General features: G+C 36.2%; 4 protein-coding genes and 1 non-coding gene across 21 annotated transcripts in view; 1 reads left to right on the forward strand and 4 right to left on the reverse strand.

Moving 5' to 3' along the window:
• Positions 1-6,207: 6,207 nt before the first annotated feature.
• LOC124407480 (transcription factor Adf-1-like) lies at positions 6,208-8,229 on the reverse strand. The gene is made up of 3 exons (XM_046883656.1): positions 7,843-8,229; positions 7,518-7,680; positions 6,208-6,983 (listed from the first exon to the last, which is right to left on the reverse strand). Exons 1-3 carry the CDS (start codon positions 8,099-8,101, stop codon positions 6,536-6,538), a joined length of 870 nt encoding a protein of 289 aa, XP_046739612.1. The 5' UTR covers positions 8,102-8,229; the 3' UTR covers positions 6,208-6,535.
• Positions 8,230-8,868: 639 nt separating this feature from the next.
• Positions 8,869-12,477, forward strand: LOC124407477 (sphingosine-1-phosphate phosphatase 1-like). Of its 2 annotated transcripts, XM_046883650.1 has the most exons (5): positions 8,869-9,062; positions 9,375-9,888; positions 9,966-10,167; positions 10,306-10,530; positions 10,797-12,477. In XM_046883650.1, exons 2-5 carry the CDS (start codon positions 9,453-9,455, stop codon positions 11,212-11,214), a joined length of 1,281 nt encoding a protein of 426 aa, XP_046739606.1. In that variant the 5' UTR covers positions 8,869-9,062; positions 9,375-9,452; the 3' UTR covers positions 11,215-12,477. The 2 variants fall into 2 exon arrangements, with proteins under 2 accessions (XP_046739606.1, XP_046739605.1); XM_046883649.1 differs by lacking the exon at positions 8,869-9,062 and having other exon boundaries at positions 9,339-9,888.
• LOC124407471 (multidrug resistance-associated protein 1) overlaps positions 11,859-16,768 on the reverse strand; it is a 30,582-nt gene continuing 25,672 nt past the window's right edge. For 14 of the 15 annotated variants that reach the window (XM_046883627.1, XM_046883626.1, XM_046883614.1 and 11 more), the window contains one exon: positions 15,263-16,760. In XM_046883627.1, the coding sequence (XP_046739583.1) occupies positions 16,646-16,760 (115 nt within the window). In that variant the 3' untranslated portion in view covers positions 15,263-16,645. Of the gene's footprint in view, positions 11,872-15,262; positions 16,761-16,768 lie in introns of those variants that run through there. The other variant, XR_006929314.1, reaches the window with a different exon arrangement.
• LOC124407479 (PIH1 domain-containing protein 1-like) lies at positions 12,391-14,366 on the reverse strand. Of its 2 annotated transcripts, XM_046883655.1 has the most exons (7): positions 14,218-14,365; positions 14,031-14,118; positions 13,751-13,936; positions 13,469-13,641; positions 13,098-13,367; positions 12,874-13,017; positions 12,391-12,592 (listed from the first exon to the last, which is right to left on the reverse strand). In XM_046883655.1, exons 1-7 carry the CDS (start codon positions 14,278-14,280, stop codon positions 12,557-12,559), a joined length of 960 nt encoding a protein of 319 aa, XP_046739611.1. In that variant the 5' UTR covers positions 14,281-14,365; the 3' UTR covers positions 12,391-12,556. The 2 variants fall into 2 exon arrangements, with proteins under 2 accessions (XP_046739611.1, XP_046739610.1); XM_046883654.1 differs by lacking the exon at positions 12,391-12,592 and having other exon boundaries at positions 12,602-13,017; positions 14,218-14,366.
• Positions 15,274-15,365, reverse strand: LOC124407826. The gene has a single exon (XR_006929363.1). It is a non-coding gene; the product is annotated as a small nucleolar RNA SNORA17 (small nucleolar RNA).

Raw genomic sequence — 16,768 nt, forward strand, 5'->3', positions numbered from 1 at the left:
CAACAACATGGTGAATTATAGGAACATATCACGGTGGTGTAGCGGAAATGGGACCGATTTTTGAAGGACGCGACAGGTGTTGATTGTATAATTAGTTGAACGCGAAGGCGTCGCGAGGCTACCAAAAAAATTAGGCACAACGTACGCGGGTGGGGGTGGCTGTGAAAATATCTCACAACTCTTATTTCGACAATTCATCGGTTGAGATCAACAACATTCTATCTCAGAATATCTGATTCAAAAAAGGTCATCCCAGATTCTTGTTGAAAAACGTCGTATATCTTCAAAGATCACTTTAGAAACACGATGTTGTCCAAATGAAATTTTCATATGAGGTTTTGTTGAACCAAATTCTGAGATAGGATGCGGTTGCTCTCGGCCGTCGAATTGTCTTATTAAATTCAGACGTTGCCTAAGGTGCAATTAAGCCTGTAATTGCTCTCCCTCTCCCTCTCCCTCTCCTTCTCTCTCTTTTTCTCCCTCTCGGAATGGGTTGCGACATATAAACCTGCAGGTTTAAAGGTCTCCTCGGAGCTCAGCTTATATGAAAAGTCCTGAATGCAAGTAGCGCGTAAACCTCTTACACGGTTTACCTGCGAGAGCTGCACCGACTGAACTTCTTAGTTCAGGATTGAGATCAGTCTGTGTTAGTTTCACGTCTTGCAGTGAGTAAATTTCCCCGAGGAGATTTTAGCCCAGAGGTCTGAAGAAGGAAAGAGAAGAGCAAAGAAAAAAAAACTCTAGAAATAAATCCCCCATGCATAAAACAACGCGAGAGAAACTTTGAACATTGCTTATAATTTCCTCGATTTTGTAATTAAATTGGTTCGTTTACAAAATCCTTCAAGATTTTCATGGTAAAACGTTTACATTTCATCATCGATACCTAGTTGTGAGTACGTTTAAATATTCATGACAATGTAGCGTGGAATTTCAAATTTCTGGTATAAAAAAAATTCGGTATCGGGATGAAAGTGGAAAAAATTTTTTTTTTTTTTGAAATATTGATAATATTGGCAAAGCCGTATATTACAAAAACCAAACATGAACATATAACATATAATTTAGGGTTAAAAAACTGTTCTATGTATGTACCGAGTTAAAAAAAAATACATGTTAAAGAAAAGAGAAAAAAATGTTCCGCAGGAAAATTTTCATAGAGAGAATAGCGGTTTACAATTTTGTTAAAGTTTAGATTGTAAAATGACGAATAATGGACTATATACTCTTGAGTAGAAAATTGTACGGAGGAAAATACTTACGGAAAATTTGTGACAAGAGACTATTTAGTAGATATATATATATATATGCGCAGCTAATTTGCTAAATGCATTGAAAAAAGAAACGGCCAATTCTCACCCTCATCATCAATTATTCGAGTCAGGCTACGCTGAGAATATAACGAATCACAGGTATACCTACGTATAAAAACGAAGTGCAGTTAACTGCAAGGGACACGCGAGGCGTTACGACGAAGGTTCACGGCTCTCCGAGGAGCAAAAAGGGAGAAGAAGAAGAATAAGAAGAAGAAGATGATAAAGGAGAAGTAGCGAAGAAGAAGGAGAGGAAGAGGAGAAGTAACGAACGATCCGAGGAGTTAGTTTGTATAGCTCGACAAACGCAATTACGCGGGAGACACGGTGACGAAGTACCGTTCGATCACCACGTTTCTAGTCATATACTGTTCACTATAGAAACATTATACATATATATATACACATAGTGTTATATATATATATATATATATACATATAGGCTCGGCAGGACTATCGGTCTATTAGTTTTATTTCTCTTATTTCGATCTCGCTCGTTTTTCGTTCTCGCATTACTCACGGCAGGCTAGCAGGTCGCCAATAAGTAAGTAAGTCGCGCAGCACTGCGGTCAAGTCTAACGTAAAGCAGCGTATTAGATTCTGAAGAAGAAACAGCCTGTCTATATCATACATATACAAGATATTCGATTGGTAAAAGAATTATTTGAAAAGTGTACGAAAGCTAAAACTTGATATAGTCAATCATTTTCAAAAAAAATTTCATATTGCTTTATCGTAAAATTCGCCCAAATTTCACAAATTGTAGCTCAGTTTCTCTTACCGGCATTTTAAGCTCTCTCGACAGATGATTTATAACGAACTGGTTCAATTTTTCGAAACGTTTGGATAAAATCGTCATGCATTATAAGTTATTAAAATTATTATGTATTCAACAAGACAAATCACGTTACTAATGCCAAAAGAGGGTTAAAAAAAAAAAAAAAAAAATTTAATTTTTTTTAAGTTGATTGTGTAAAAAGAAAGTTTTTTGATACGCCCTTTTGGCATGAGTAACGCGAAACAATATGTAATATCCTTGAATACCGGCGTTAAAAAGACAAAACTACAATTTAATATTTCCAAAATTACCAACTGCAATTACAATTTTCTTTACTCGTATACCTACGCGGTTTTAAATCACTCATTAGATACCCAGGCGAAGAAATTAGTAAAAATTTCATAAAAATACACAATAAAATCAACAACAAAGTTATCCAATTACCGTAATTTGCTCTCGTTCTACTAATCGTTTTACAATTTATACTTTGTCAAGTCGTCGGTTAAGGTAACGGATAAAATCCAAACGAAATACGTACATCGTAACCTGGGATACCTGATTTCGAGTGTGAAAATCTGTTAAGAACATGAAAATTGAGTATGAAATCCACTAGCTCGGTTGCATGAGACGATAGACAGACAGACAGGCGGGAGGAAAGCGTCGCTCTGAAATAGGAACCGGAACCGGGTAGTCCGTGCGCGGAATCGTCTATTGGACGACAATTGGACAAGCGCTCGATGCGCATACGAATTGAAGCTCGGTAGAAGACAGTAGAAGACATCGACTCTGCTCGACGCCCGGCGTCGCGTCGCATCCGACACACTCGCGGCAATACCGAACCGCAAAGATCGTTGCTCTCTCGTTAAAACAAGTAGTTATGCGCCACTGAAGGATAACCGGAACAACCAATCGCACAAATATGTGCGAATTAGTGATGTAACGAATGTAAATTTTTTAGTATTCGCGAATACGAACATTTGTCATCGATATTCGCGAATGCGAATAATATATACATTTTTAAATCTGGCGCCATTTCTCTATGGCTAAAAGACCCAAAATCCCAAAAAATTATCACGTTATTCGTCGGAACACATCATTTGGCATGTATAATTAATAGATCGTCTGTACATATTGCATTTTCAATTTCCCTAATTCGATAAATTTGAATTCAGTCACTAAACTTGTTCTGTTTTAATGGAAGTAAATTTGATTCGAATCATCAAATAATTATCTCGTTGGTATCAACTTGCTGAATATTTAATGCATGAATCAACTAACTAAATACGCAGTGATCCGTAAATATGAATCATTGATTCGAATCGAATGACTCAACTATCAATTCAATTTGTATATTTACTTCTCGCCAACTTTTTCTACAATTCTCGAAATCTGGTAAGTGACGTTAAAGCGAGTTTAATTATCATCATTAAACAATTTGTAAACATTATTCCATAATCCGTGTACATGAATTTGAAAAATCGCTCTAAACCATCGAGGTAGAAAATTTGCAGAATTTTACGATCAGCTCAATATTCCGCGAAAGTCAGAAGAAGTAAAGGGAATCGACCATAAAAATGTTGAATAAAAACTACGAGAAACGCACGACTCTACAAGTCGTGCGTAACGGCAATAATTTCCAAGAATTCTCTACTCCACGAGTAGTAGCAATACGTAAATAATATAGAAGGATAAAAATGAACGATCAAAACTCCAAAGAACCATGTACGAGTCAATCGAAAGAACTAGCGACGCGACGGCGAGACGATGAGAGGGCTTATAAATGAGAATTTGTAACTTGAATTTGACGAGGGAAAGGGGGGGATGAGGAACAAAAAAGACCAATCTTAAAACTGCGCAACAAATTCTGTGCTACTGCAAAAATCGGGACATCTAGATCGGGTGTTTAATTTGCGGTCGAACCGTAACGTTTCTCGCCGAGAAAAAGAGAGGGGGGGATAGAGAGAAAAAAAGAGAGAGAAAGAGCGAGATATTGAGACGTTCGAGACACAGCTTCGAACCCTGGCAACGTGACGTCGTATAACTGACGATGAGTTACGAGGACAGGCCAAGGGACCCGAGAAATATAATACGCGCCACAATACGCTGTGTATATATCTAAAGTCTAAACTCCAAGCCGCCCAGATGGCAGATGGCTGGATCAACAATGGCGTCCGCCTTCCTTCGTCCCGTTCGCATGGCTAGGACGATCGGAGGATTCTCGGAACATTCGTGATCTACTTCTACGTCCCTATTCCGTGGATAATTTCTTGTGCAGACTTGCCTTGCCTTCGATCCTCGAGACAAGGGATCCCCGAAATTTTCTCAATTACGAGTATACTCGACTACTACGCTAGTACGTCAACAGACGATTATAAAAACGCGAGAATATCGCATTGTTCTGTAGAAGGGAGAAAATGTTTTTACCTTTTTTCTTCTTCTGTCTCTTATTGTTACTCGGAACTTTGCGAGATCTCTGTCGTATGTAAATCAACAATTCGCGACGATGATCTGCCTTCGTCTAATAGGCACCCACCCTTTCATTCACCGAAAAGTGTATTGCAATCGTGAGACTCGTGCTCAAGGAAAGAGTGATGAAAAAACGATTATATTACACATTCGGCAACGCCATTAGCGAAATTCCCACCCGTTTTACGCGCTTATATGTATACCTGCAACAATCTAGATCATTCCATGGTTGATAAACACCTCATCGCGTAGAAAATTGTTTCTTTTGGTGTCCGGTTATCAACGCTGATCGGGATAGGATTTACCACTTATTCTACAGCGAATCCGGAATCGCGTCGCTTTTCGGAATTCGGAAGCAGGACGCCACCCCTAACCAACCACGCAGACGGCTCGGTCTTACACAGATTATTGCACCGCTGGGTAATCCCGAATGCGAAACTTGAACTCGACGTCGATGCTAATTGAATTGCGGGGAATATCGTTTGACGAATCTGGGGATTCGCGTGAATACGAGGATAACGAAGCACGTGCTGTTGTCTGGCCGCAACGGACATCGTCCGGGCTAAGAGCCGGCGTCGCCGGCCGCCTGCGAGGCACACAATTTCCGTTCGTTTAAATTTGACGAAGTACGCGAGCCGACGAGGAGTAATTAGATGAACCGGGATACCGGCTTTGTACGGATTATATTGAGGCTGTAAAATCCTACCTTTTTCGGCTAAATATCCTGGAAAAGCTGAAACACACGTGAGAAGCACTTCGAGCCCACGCGACAACTTCACTTGACTGTGCCGGGAGCTTGGCGACAGCTTCTAAGCTTCCACTCAAACACTACTAGCGACATCGTGCGGATCCGAAACGAAGCTCCGAGATGCGCGCGCAAATTCACGCTTCGGAATTCCCACTCATACTTCTGGCGATAAATGATACGTGCGTTAATTTGTGAATGCATGGTTCACTAGGTCTTACTTTAGATTTAGATGCCTGCATAGAGAGAGTTCGCTTATCGACCAGCAATGTAGCAAACGATTGAGGAACGATGTTGGTTACGGATTAATTTTTATCCTACATGCGAAAAGATGAGGAACACTTGAACGGGCTACGCAAAAATTACGCTTAAGTTCCTGTACTATTATCTGTCTGGCCTAATTTTGATTGATTGAATTGGAAGAATAGCGTGACTCACTTGCTTACGTACGTCGGTTAATTTGCCAGATTTTCCCTCGGTATTTCCATCGTCGGTAAAACGTTGTATTTGAAGATTCGAATTGGGCCAGAATGGGTTAGTTATTTTGATCAATAATTCGAAAAGACATCAACTAGACATAAGTTTGAGGTACTGAATTTTGAGGTTGTTGGAAACAAAAGACCGATCGTTATTTTACTGCCGGCACCGGATCCGGATATTGGCGTGTGGGAAAGAAATTTTTTAATGACTTTTAAATTTGTGAAATAGCCAGTAGAAAAGATGGATTCTGTGTCGAAGTCAATTCTTTTTTAATCCGACATCTTTGAAAATTCGAAATAGAAGGATTTGTTTTTTTTAACAACTGCCACAGCGAAATTTAATCCGAAATATAAAATCATTGACCACGGTGAATTCAGTTTTAGAATACGCACGAGGAATATAATGAATGAGAGAATAAATTAGGCTTTGGAAGTAATTTAAACTTGTTAAAATATTCTTTGCCTGTATTTATATACCGAATATTATTTTTCATTTAAGTACTTATTCGATAATTCAGGCGGACTAATTTCGAAAGCTCTGAAAGATACAGATTTCCAACACGAAATACGACCTATCAATCAGATCTGATAATTTATAGATTTGTTCTCACTTTTCAAAGTGTAGCTACCACGTGCTTAACTGCTATTTATGTGTATAAAATTTATACTTATATCTTTGTTACATACATTTATAAACTTTAACTTGAGGTAAAAACACTTAGCTAATCCTAGTACGAAATTTAAAATCTACTAACTAAGTATTCCCCTGAAATAAAGCATCCATAAGTCGTCTTGTTGTTGCTTTCTTTTCTTCCTCGGACATCTTCTTCAGTTCTGAAGCTAGATACTTGCAGAATAGATCTTCAGATGTTTCTTGTTGCTGATTCGTGTTACGTAAATGATTTGTAACGGTTGTTGCCATTTCGGCTATTGATTCTTCAACACTCTCGAATCGCTGCTCGTTTTGGTCAGACGATATTCGCTTATTTTCTGATGCTAGAAGAGACAGCGAATCAGGAGACTCAACTATCGCTGTTGACGTTGATGGCGAAGCCACTGGAGACTGCACTAATAGAGTTGCTGTGTACTGCTGTGCTGGGGATGGAGATAATGACGAATTGTCGGATGGCGATGGAATTTCACTTTTATACTTTCGCATATGTTTGAAATCCTTTGCTTTTGTATTAATATTTCTGTACGATCTGTAATAACAGGAACAAAGTTCACATTTGTTGTTTTGTAGTGTTAATTATTGTAGTTTTTGGCACTTGAAATATAAGATTGCAACAGCCTTGCTGTAATTTGTATGGAAGTAGAGAAAAGAAGTGAACATTGTTTTTAGATTTCTTATGCTTATTACCGACTGATTCCAACTGTCCAAGAAATTACAATTGGTTGAAAATGGTAGTTAAAAAATCAATCTGTTACAGATCACATCATCTATTTGATCACTCGAATTCTCTCAAAATATTTAGTGAATTACCAAGGGAATAAATCATGGCTCACCGTTCACAATAGTTTAGGATTGAGAATCTTCACTAAAATTTGCTGAAATTCCCATTCAACTGTACAATATTCTTCCTGACTCATCAGAAATTGAATTTCAGAAAATTTCAAAAGTATTATAATATTCTCTGATATATCCAAATTTTTTCAAGGAACTACCAAATTCCAGATGAAATTCGGAACAATTGGATATTGAGATTTCAAATGAAATTTAGGCTTCAAGCTATCACCTCCTTCCAACGATGTGTTGGGCGAGGAATCCCATCTCTGCATAGTGTGGCCAGCATTGTCGAATCGAGAATGTTACTCCGTTCCTCATATTTTGTTCACTTAATCTTTTTTCCTTAGAATAACGCTCTCTAAGTCGTGTCCAACGCTTCAGACATTCACTAGCTGTGAAGATTAGTCAAAGTGAAGAACCGTGTAACGTGACAATCGCAGGCATAACGCAATAACGTGCCATTATTCTTACAGGTAATAGATGCATCATAGTACAGTGACAAAATGTATTCCAAACTCTGAACAGACTAATAAAACGCATTTCAAGTAACTTACCTGGCTGTTCTAAAATCGTGGCAATTTCCTGCCAGGACTTCTCCCTTAGCGCATAATCGTTTTGATTTTTCGATGTTTTCACGTAGAGGTGAGGGTAATTTTGGACTAAACTTATCAGCAGACTGTCTCCGTTTTTTGAAACGACTTCGGAGTTGTCGCAGTCATCCTCATTTGTGACAACGGTTTCGTTTTGCTCCATTTTATAAGAATGATCTCTCATTACTTGACGGAATATCGCGGAAGCCTTGACAGTTTTCATACTTATTGCTTAAACTGTAAATGGAGCATTTAAGATACCAGCTAAACATAACCTGTTCACAATAAATACTTCAGTGTTACCGCCATTATCTAATGCTCGAATAGAGAGGAAAACCGATGAGAGCCCGTCTGACTCGCTCGTATACTAACGCTGTCTGACACAGTTTGGATTTTTTAAAACTACTGGTCGACGGTAAGTGGCCGACCCGTATGAACTTTATTGTACCGACAGTAGATAACACGAAGCATATTTGCCATGACGAATTCCTTTGGAAGTGGTGGGAATGAGGTTATTTCTCCAAGTTCTCTAATGTTAATTATTAACATTCATACAAACAACCACATGTATATACAACCTGGAAATAGTTACAAAATTTGTAAATTCTTATGAGTCGATTGTAAGGTAACAACTCTGACCTCTCATTCTGTAACTTTTGTTGCAGTGACGAAGCTACAAACGATACTTTGACCATTTAGAGAACAGCTTTGAACAGAAAACGTGTATCCTCTGTATCACACTCGACAGAGTTACAGAATTAAGGGGTAGTGATCAGTGATCTGTCTAGCTTTCTGGATTACCATTCCAGTTAGGTTATAGGGAGACAGAGACCGAAAGAGAGGGGGACAGAAGCCGAATCCTGCTCGGAAAACCGCGCATCTCTGAACTTCTTTAGTCGTGATTGAATAATAATAAATTCACAACCCGTGGTCTGCCTGTAGCGGCTACCGCTGATGCAGACTCCTTGATAACGTCAAACGTGGTTAGCATTTGGTTAGCATAACATAGTGTTCGCATCCGTATACCGCGGCGCATTTTGCCCTAGTAGGATACAAAATTAAAACACAGTCTTAAGAACGTGATACTAAAAATTAATAAACCATTTGTGTGTGGCAAATGATATAAAAAGTTCAATATTTCAACGATATTAAGTAATAATAGACCGTACTGCTATCAACGAACTGTAAGATTAACGAATTAGTCATTCAAGTCGTTACACTGATAGCAGTTATAAGACCTCGTTAAGTAGTTTGAATCGAATCGAATAAAACTATTAAATCCGGTTTACTAATTGAATTGTTATTCACCAAACCGAAACTGTTGCCAAGTTTTTCAAATGCGCATAAACATTTAGTTTCAAATAGTTCTTGGTAAATGTAACATCAAAATTTCTTAACTGTTTACTACGAATACCCGAAATTCGCGGTCGTATATCATCAAATAATAATTATCTAAGCTAGGCTTAACATTACAATTTTCGTGTATGTCATTTCAGATTATTGAAATACAATTACGAATGTTGGAGTATGCAAGGTCTGTTCTATCCCAATAAAGTAAATTTGTAGAAAAAAAAATGTGGTCAGAGGCTATAGAATACTTCAAAGACCCGCAACAGGTTGCTCAAATCCAAGAGTTTTTTGGAGTAAGAATACACCACAATGAAAGGCTGCAACACAAAGGTCAAGATGGAAACTCAGCGATAGATTACCCTTATAATAATAGAAGTGTAAGAACAACAGTAAGAAAAGTAAATAGGATCAATGATGAACAGAGTTCAAGAAATGAAACCAATGGATATGCAACAAGTGAAGACGAAGCAATGCCCGCATCTATTTCGGATCCTCCCCAGTTTACAATAACGAATCACATTTGGTATTACTTATTTTTGTTCGGTACGGAACTTGGTGACGAAATATTTTATTCCACTTTTATTCCATTCTGGTTCTGGAATATTGATGGTGCTGTCGGACGAAGAATCGTTTTAGTTTGGGCCGTCGTTATGACAATTGGTAAGTTTTTTGCAGTCTTTTTCACACCGAGGAGGCTGGCAATATATAATGCCAAATTAACCAGATCTTTCGTTCAGGTCAGTGCTTGAAGGATATAATATGTTGGCCAAGACCTGCATGCCCGCCATCAGTCAGGTTACAAAATAAATGGTCCCAGGAATACGGAATGCCCTCCACCCACGCCATGATCGCTGTTTCTATTCCGTTCAGTGTTGTGCTTTTCACAATGAACAGATACGTTTATTCGTTTACCATTGGTTGCACTATCGCTGTTTTATGGTAAAACATATACCGGCATACTTCTCTTTCGACCCTTATAATATACTTAGGCATTATTCATTCTGCCTTCGGCGCATTATCATTATATTAAGATAGTAATTACTACTGACTCCAAGATTATCGTGATGTTTTTTACAGGTGCACATTGGTCTGTGTAAGCCGAATTTATCTCGGAATGCACACTGTGCTGGACATTCTTGCTGGTCTCGCCTTAGCCATGTTCCTAATGATTCCCCTAGTCCCATTGGTCGATGTAACAGACTATTACTTCCTAACAAAGGATTGGGCTTTGGCCATCTTAGTTGCTATTAGCATCGCTACTGTGGTATATTATCCCTGTAGTGACAAATGGACTCCTACAAGGTACATGTGCATGCATTGCGCATAATGCAGCATCTTCTACATATCAAATACCTATCTTGGGTAAAATTGTGTGCACAGAATTCACACCCCAGAAATTAATCTTTCTCGAAATTCTTCTCCTGTTCACAAATTTGCAGAAAAATAAAGAAAAAAAAAAAACAAGTAAAAATCCCTTTCCAGATGTAAAAAAAAAATGGAATGTCGAAATCAAACGGGAAAAATATCATATGAACAAACAAAGTAATCCCTAATTATTATCGTTTCAGAGGTGACACTGCCATGGTAGTGTCTGTTACAGCCGGGGTCCATGTTGGAGCATGGCTAAATTACAGAACCGGAGCAATGTCAACGCCGCTACTTCCTCCACCATACAACATTATTTGGCCATCTTATCCAATGCTCGGGCGTACAGTATTGCGAACAATATTAGGATTTTGCTGTATAATAGCAACAAAGGCATTGTTTAAATTTCTCAGCTATGCAACAATGTGTGCGATACTGAACGTAAATTCAAAAGAGCTCATGAAAAGTCAGAACTGTTTAGAAAATCGAAACAAGGTTCTTGTTGATTTGGTTTATAAGTACATCACGTGTTTTATGATCGGTTTCAACGCTGTTTACCTATTACCAAATGTTTTTAGTATGATCGGAATTGAAAGACCCACGTTTTATACAGAATTATAGTTTTAGTAGTATTGGGCACTTGATCTGAAATAGATCTTGCATGTCCCAATGCAAATACAAATAACGTACTTATATATATTCATCACTTATTATCATGTTGTACATCCAAAGAGTACTGAAACATCAGTACGAATGAATATTTCATAACAGAGGCGAAATTAAGTATTGCATTCAATATAATAGAACCATCGAAAACTGAGAAATGAATCAAAATATATGTTCATTTGATGTTTAGCAATCGAACATAGATAGTAATGTAAGGTTGAATAGGGTGTTTTGTATTAAGCGGTATTATTCCCTAATGTCTATGTATTTTGAAAGACAATATTTATTCGTGGTGCGCCCAATTTACAAGCAATATTCACTCATGATCAGTGAAAATTCTGGCACGTCTTGAAAGAATTGTATCAATCGAAAATATCGATAAACGTTCCAATACCCTGAGCATAGTTTGAATGGAGATTGAAAATAGCAACAAAATAAAGCTCAGAATTATTTGAAAATTTTGCTCAATCCAAATGGTGTATGATCAGACTAGTAATTTCTGCTGGCAGTTAGACTCTGATAAACTGACCGTCACAAAAACGAGTAACCCTTGCTTTAATCTCATTTATAGATGCGGCAAATGAAGCATGAAAATACAACTAAATTTGATTGCTTGAACACAGTGTTAAAAATTCAGAAAATTACTGCTACACATACTGCCCCACTGTAAACGTTCAATGAGCATCTTTAATGCTCAGTCGAATGCTACCAAAGTTTTATATCACCTATTTCGTATTCACAAGGCCTAATGATTTACACGAAATAAAGGAGACATACACAAATATATATGTATATGTTTATAAATATTACAGCTTTTTGTTACTAAAGAATCATTTGATGTCTTCAAAAGGAAGATTCAATTTACTCATGTAAGTTTGTATTTATATTTACCTTTTTTCTATTTTACTGTACAAAAATGATTCCTTTAAAATAACTGTCATGAACATACCCACTGTGCATGAAGCATTTGCTATTTTAAGAATCAAAATGTCTATTTGATACTTCTTGTCACATAAATTTTTTTAAAGCAAATGGTGTAATTAAATATTAAGTAAAGTCTAGAATTGATGAACGTTTGTTTAATTTCAAAGCTTTTGTAATAATGATATTAACAACATAGCTTTATTTTTACCGATGTATTAGGCAGACTTGGCTAGTGCAAATGTAATTTAAGGATTTAATATCGTATTTAAGATGTTAATAAACTAATTATTTGGATGTTATTTCTTAAAGATTTATTATCCTTCATATATTGAGGTAGACGCTTCCAAAAGTTGATGGTTTAAATTCAGAGATATTAACACTGAACAATAGGCATATTTAATACCAACATCTGTAAATACAAACACAACAGAAAGTCTGGATGTTACATATCAAAGATTGAGGAAATGATAAGAGTTCATTATTGCTACATCGTTGACCTTCTAGAAATGAAATTTTATTCAGGACTAATAAAATTGTTTCAGCCTCAATCCTGTCATATCAAACTCAAATTTGACTTCTTTGCATTTGAAAATACTGATTCAAACATTTAAAGTTATAAGGATTTTATTTATTTTTGTTCATTTTGATTGAAAGAGTTCTGAGTTTGTGAGAGTAAAGTAGTTTACTTACGCCATTGATTGTGTCTAATGCTGCATCCACGTTTTCTTGATCAATAGAATATGGGACAAAGATATCAATCAAGTAACCAGTTCTGTGAGCTTCCACTATTATTCGATCTTCACCAACATCTACAGCCAAATCTTTCGAAGATAACTGTAGCAAAATAGTTTAAAAATATGATAATTTATTATACATATGTACTTGGTAAATATTTTTGAATGAAAACATCTTACCACATCAGGCACTCTGAATTGTCCTACTAATTTCTCAACAGTTCCTTCCTTTGGTTCACGTAAAATTCTGTACTCAGGTATTCTTGTGTTCTTGAAGTTATTTCCACGAAGACATTGAGCACTCGATACGGATTCGGAAAGACTGATTGTTTCAGTTTCTAGTCTTGTTGGCCTCAAATTATCATCTGTCAAGTCTTGGATCAGCGGTTTACGCATTGCATTATTGACTTCTCGTTTCTCAATTCTGTGTTCTTGCAACTTGCCCACGACCTGAACAATTTATATAGTATTGAAGAAACACTGTATCAAATCTACCTGTATTTCAGGTTTCATTTTCTCCAACACAGTAGGATTATTCAACTCAAAATTACCTTGCGATGCTTCAGTACTTTATATCCTTCAGGAATTATGCGTTTGTCATATTTGTCCGAAACTCCTTCTATAACAACGCTGATCAGGAAAACCCAGAACAGTTTTTGTTCCATGCATTTTTTATAAAATTGTGTATTTATTGCTATGTCGTATGTTGGCGATAGTTGTCCATCTAAAAAAAAATTATTGAATTTTAAATGGAGTTACCTTATTTTTTTGCCTTGATGTCAAATATGCTCCATGAGGCAATCTACCACATGGAACGAATCAGTGTCTCTTACTGTGATCAGATTCCATCCTTTGATTACCAATACTCATCGGAATGCGATAACTGGAGGGCGCTTCATCTTCTATAAGCTTTAGCAATTGTGTTTCAGATATTTCTTCCGGTGCTGGTATCTCTGTGGTTAGACATATGTTCAAAAAGACTTTTTGGCCACATTCTGTTTTTGCTTTAACGCAGGAACCTGATGGGGGAAAAAGATAGTAATCGAGTCAATCGTTGGTACAATGGTGCAGATATAAATTTTTTTAACAAATCCAAATACTCGTCATGCATACCTGGACTCGGTCTTATCGTGACAGAAGGACGTTCAGGTTTATTGAAGTTTTTCAGGAGTTCTCCAAAGTCGTTTTCCTCTTTAATTCCCTGTTAAAGAAGAAAATTAATGAGGTTAGGTCAGGTTGAATTTATTTTAAACAAACAGGGAGCAGAACTAGGCTATGATATTAAATCATAATGACTTACCGGCAATAGCAAATTTTTTGTTATAATTGATTCGTCGACATCCAATAATGAATTACTTGACATTTTTCATCACCTTTTTTACAAACTCTGAGAAACTATTGCAAATTCGCGGTATTCACTTCCTCCCAGGATACGCGCAGACCTATTCCGCGTAAAAAGCAAATTTCAAATTGCTTATATTTTTCAGGAAGCGTTAACAGGAAATAATCTTACTTCCTGATATTTTGGTTTATACTTTTCATATTATCCGAAGAGGCGCTCGCGACTCATGGCGGTAATTTTGAAGATTATTGTGAAAATGTAGGTCCCAGTTCAACATATTTTAATTTTTGTGATTTATTATGCAAATTTTTGCATGTTCCTTCTTTTTAGCACAATTAGATAACCAGAAAATGGTGAACTAGCTCCACACGGAGCTAGTATTGCCTGTATTGCCGAACTAGTTGTTCGATAATAATTTAAACTTGTAACAATTATTGGCATCGGAGAAGAACCACTTTGGACTCATGACTATTATTTATTTAGCTTTTGATCACGTAGTTTTGTTTTTGTTAAAAAATGGACAAGTAACTGGATACTTACATCTATATTGATGGTTTAAAAAGAAATAATGTCAATTTGAAATAGTATGAATTGATAGGGCTTCAAATTTATTTACAACTCATTCATGGATTCTGCCAACATGTTCTCAAATCACGAGTTTCATCCACTTTTAAGTAGCATAAAATGAGGTATCGGTTAAATTACAAAAACACTAAACCAAACCAATGAATATACATGGCGACACTCAAATTGCAACAAAAGAAAAAATCCAATGACAGAAATTCATACAAGAGCAATTATTGGAGAGTAGTCTACCAACATTTTCTAAAAATTGAACATATATAATGATATGGGGTATCAGTGTAGCATGTATTAAGTAAATTCACCAATTATTGAGAAATTTTCAATAATATATTTTGTAAAACATTACTAGTTTCGGTAAGTACTTTTTTATCACCTAATAATCTTTTGTTGGGCCTGAAAATTTTGATAGATAACTGTATTACGCTGGCTTGTTTGTGTCTACATATTAAACAGATGATATACATATATTTCACAGTACATACAAGTAGGCACTTTTCTCTCTGCACTTTGTAACATACAATGCGAAAATAATCCACTCTTACGAAAATTCCATCGCCAAGAATCGGATTTCTCTTGTACTCCTTTAATAACCTATTAAAATAGAACTACGTAGTATAATATATTATATTAGGTTTTTTTAGATGTAATTTTTTTATAATTACGCGCGTACATAAGAACTAAAAGTGAGAAAACAATTTGACCCAATTCATAAGTCGCATGAATCGGCGGCAAGATACTAAAGCATTAAAAATATGCCCGCATTAAGAATATTTTTAATTGCCTCTGAAAAATTAAGTATATTCTGTATTTCTATACAGCATTGGAACTTCGAAAGTAAAATACTTACAAGATTTGTAATACAAGACACGGTACAGACCATATGCATTGAAAACGCTTATATTACAAATCTTAATCGTATTTCAAAATAGACTCATGTTGTTAATATAACATTTATATTGAAAAAAACGTTTAAAAAATTTCAACTACATTCTCAAGTAAAAACACTTATAGGTATGCTGTATCGCAACAAGTGTGCCGTTTTTGACGTGATTGCTGAAATTGACATCGACCAAATACCTTACATTAATATATATTAAAATTGCTCTTTGTGAAGTTTCTCATATTTTATGGTGCGTTTTAAGTACTAGCGTAACTTGTATTAAGCACTCTAACACTGCCGAATACTGGTTACTTAAGTGATTGAGAAGAAAAAGAAAGTGATACAAGATTACAAGACAAATCTTAAGTAAAATGTAAATTCAGTTAAGTAAAATGTAAAATTAAGTGTACACGTGCAACTTAAGTCCATTACTTAAGTAGTTTGAAACTGATTGTTGCGATATTTGAACTCGAGTGAGAATAACTTAAGATGGTTACAATATCGAGAAAAAAATTAAGACAATTAAAAAACAAAAAAAAAAGAACAATAGGACTATGGAAAAATGTACTGGCTGAAAGAAATATATATGCTCTCAAAGAGACGATTCTACTATGTTACAGGGTGGGATAAGCTCACTCCAGTTGGCAGTATATTAATCGACAGTATTGCATGTATAAGTCGATTTACAGACATGTGAGAAAATCATCTTAATATAAGAGTTATCCAGTGAAAATGTTAGGGTTCGCGACTACATATATTAACGTATATTTTAGAAATAGATCAACTATTACTGTCATGTTGGTATGAATTATTTGTTCTGCCAGCCGTAACTATTTCTTCACAGGATATGATAACTCTTTAAATTTAAATAACTGTACAAAGTTGTAAGCAATCAACGGAGAATTTCAATGAAATATAATTTTATGCTGCTAATCCAGCGTCCTTGGCCATGCTGTAGAATGCACTGGTTTTCCGTTGGATTAACGTTTCCGGGTCGTCGAACTCTGTGATGTAACCTTTATCTAATACGATAACTCTGAAAAT

Source organism: Diprion similis, chromosome 6 (assembly GCF_021155765.1).
Source record: "Diprion similis isolate iyDipSimi1 chromosome 6, iyDipSimi1.1, whole genome shotgun sequence".
Classification (NCBI taxonomy): Eukaryota; Metazoa; Arthropoda; class Insecta; order Hymenoptera; family Diprionidae; genus Diprion; species Diprion similis.

Coding starts and splice junctions, on each gene's coding strand:
- LOC124407480 (XM_046883656.1), bottom strand. CDS start 8,101: ATGAAAACTGTCAAGGCTTCCGCGATATTCCGTCAAGTAATGAGAGAT. Junction 7,681..7,842: donor CACGATTTTAGAACAGCCAG/GTAAGTTACTTG, acceptor TAATCTTCACAG/CTAGTGAATGTCTGAAGCGT. Junction 6,984..7,517: donor CAACACATCGTTGGAAGGAG/GTGATAGCTTGA, acceptor CTGTTATTACAG/ATCGTACAGAAATATTAATA.
- LOC124407477 (XM_046883650.1), top strand. CDS start 9,453: ATGTGGTCAGAGGCTATAGAATACTTCAAAGACCCGCAACAGGTTGCT. Junction 9,889..9,965: donor GGCCGTCGTTATGACAATTG/GTAAGTTTTTTG, acceptor TCTTTCGTTCAG/GTCAGTGCTTGAAGGATATA. Junction 10,168..10,305: donor TGCACTATCGCTGTTTTATG/GTAAAACATATA, acceptor TGTTTTTTACAG/GTGCACATTGGTCTGTGTAA.
- LOC124407479 (XM_046883654.1), bottom strand. CDS start 14,280: ATGTCAAGTAATTCATTATTGGATGTCGACGAATCAATTATAACAAAA. Junction 14,119..14,217: donor CAAAAAATTTGCTATTGCCG/GTAAGTCATTAT, acceptor CTTCTTTAACAG/GGAATTAAAGAGGAAAACGA. Junction 13,642..13,750: donor AAGGATGGAATCTGATCACA/GTAAGAGACACT, acceptor ATTTTTTTTTAG/ATGGACAACTATCGCCAACA.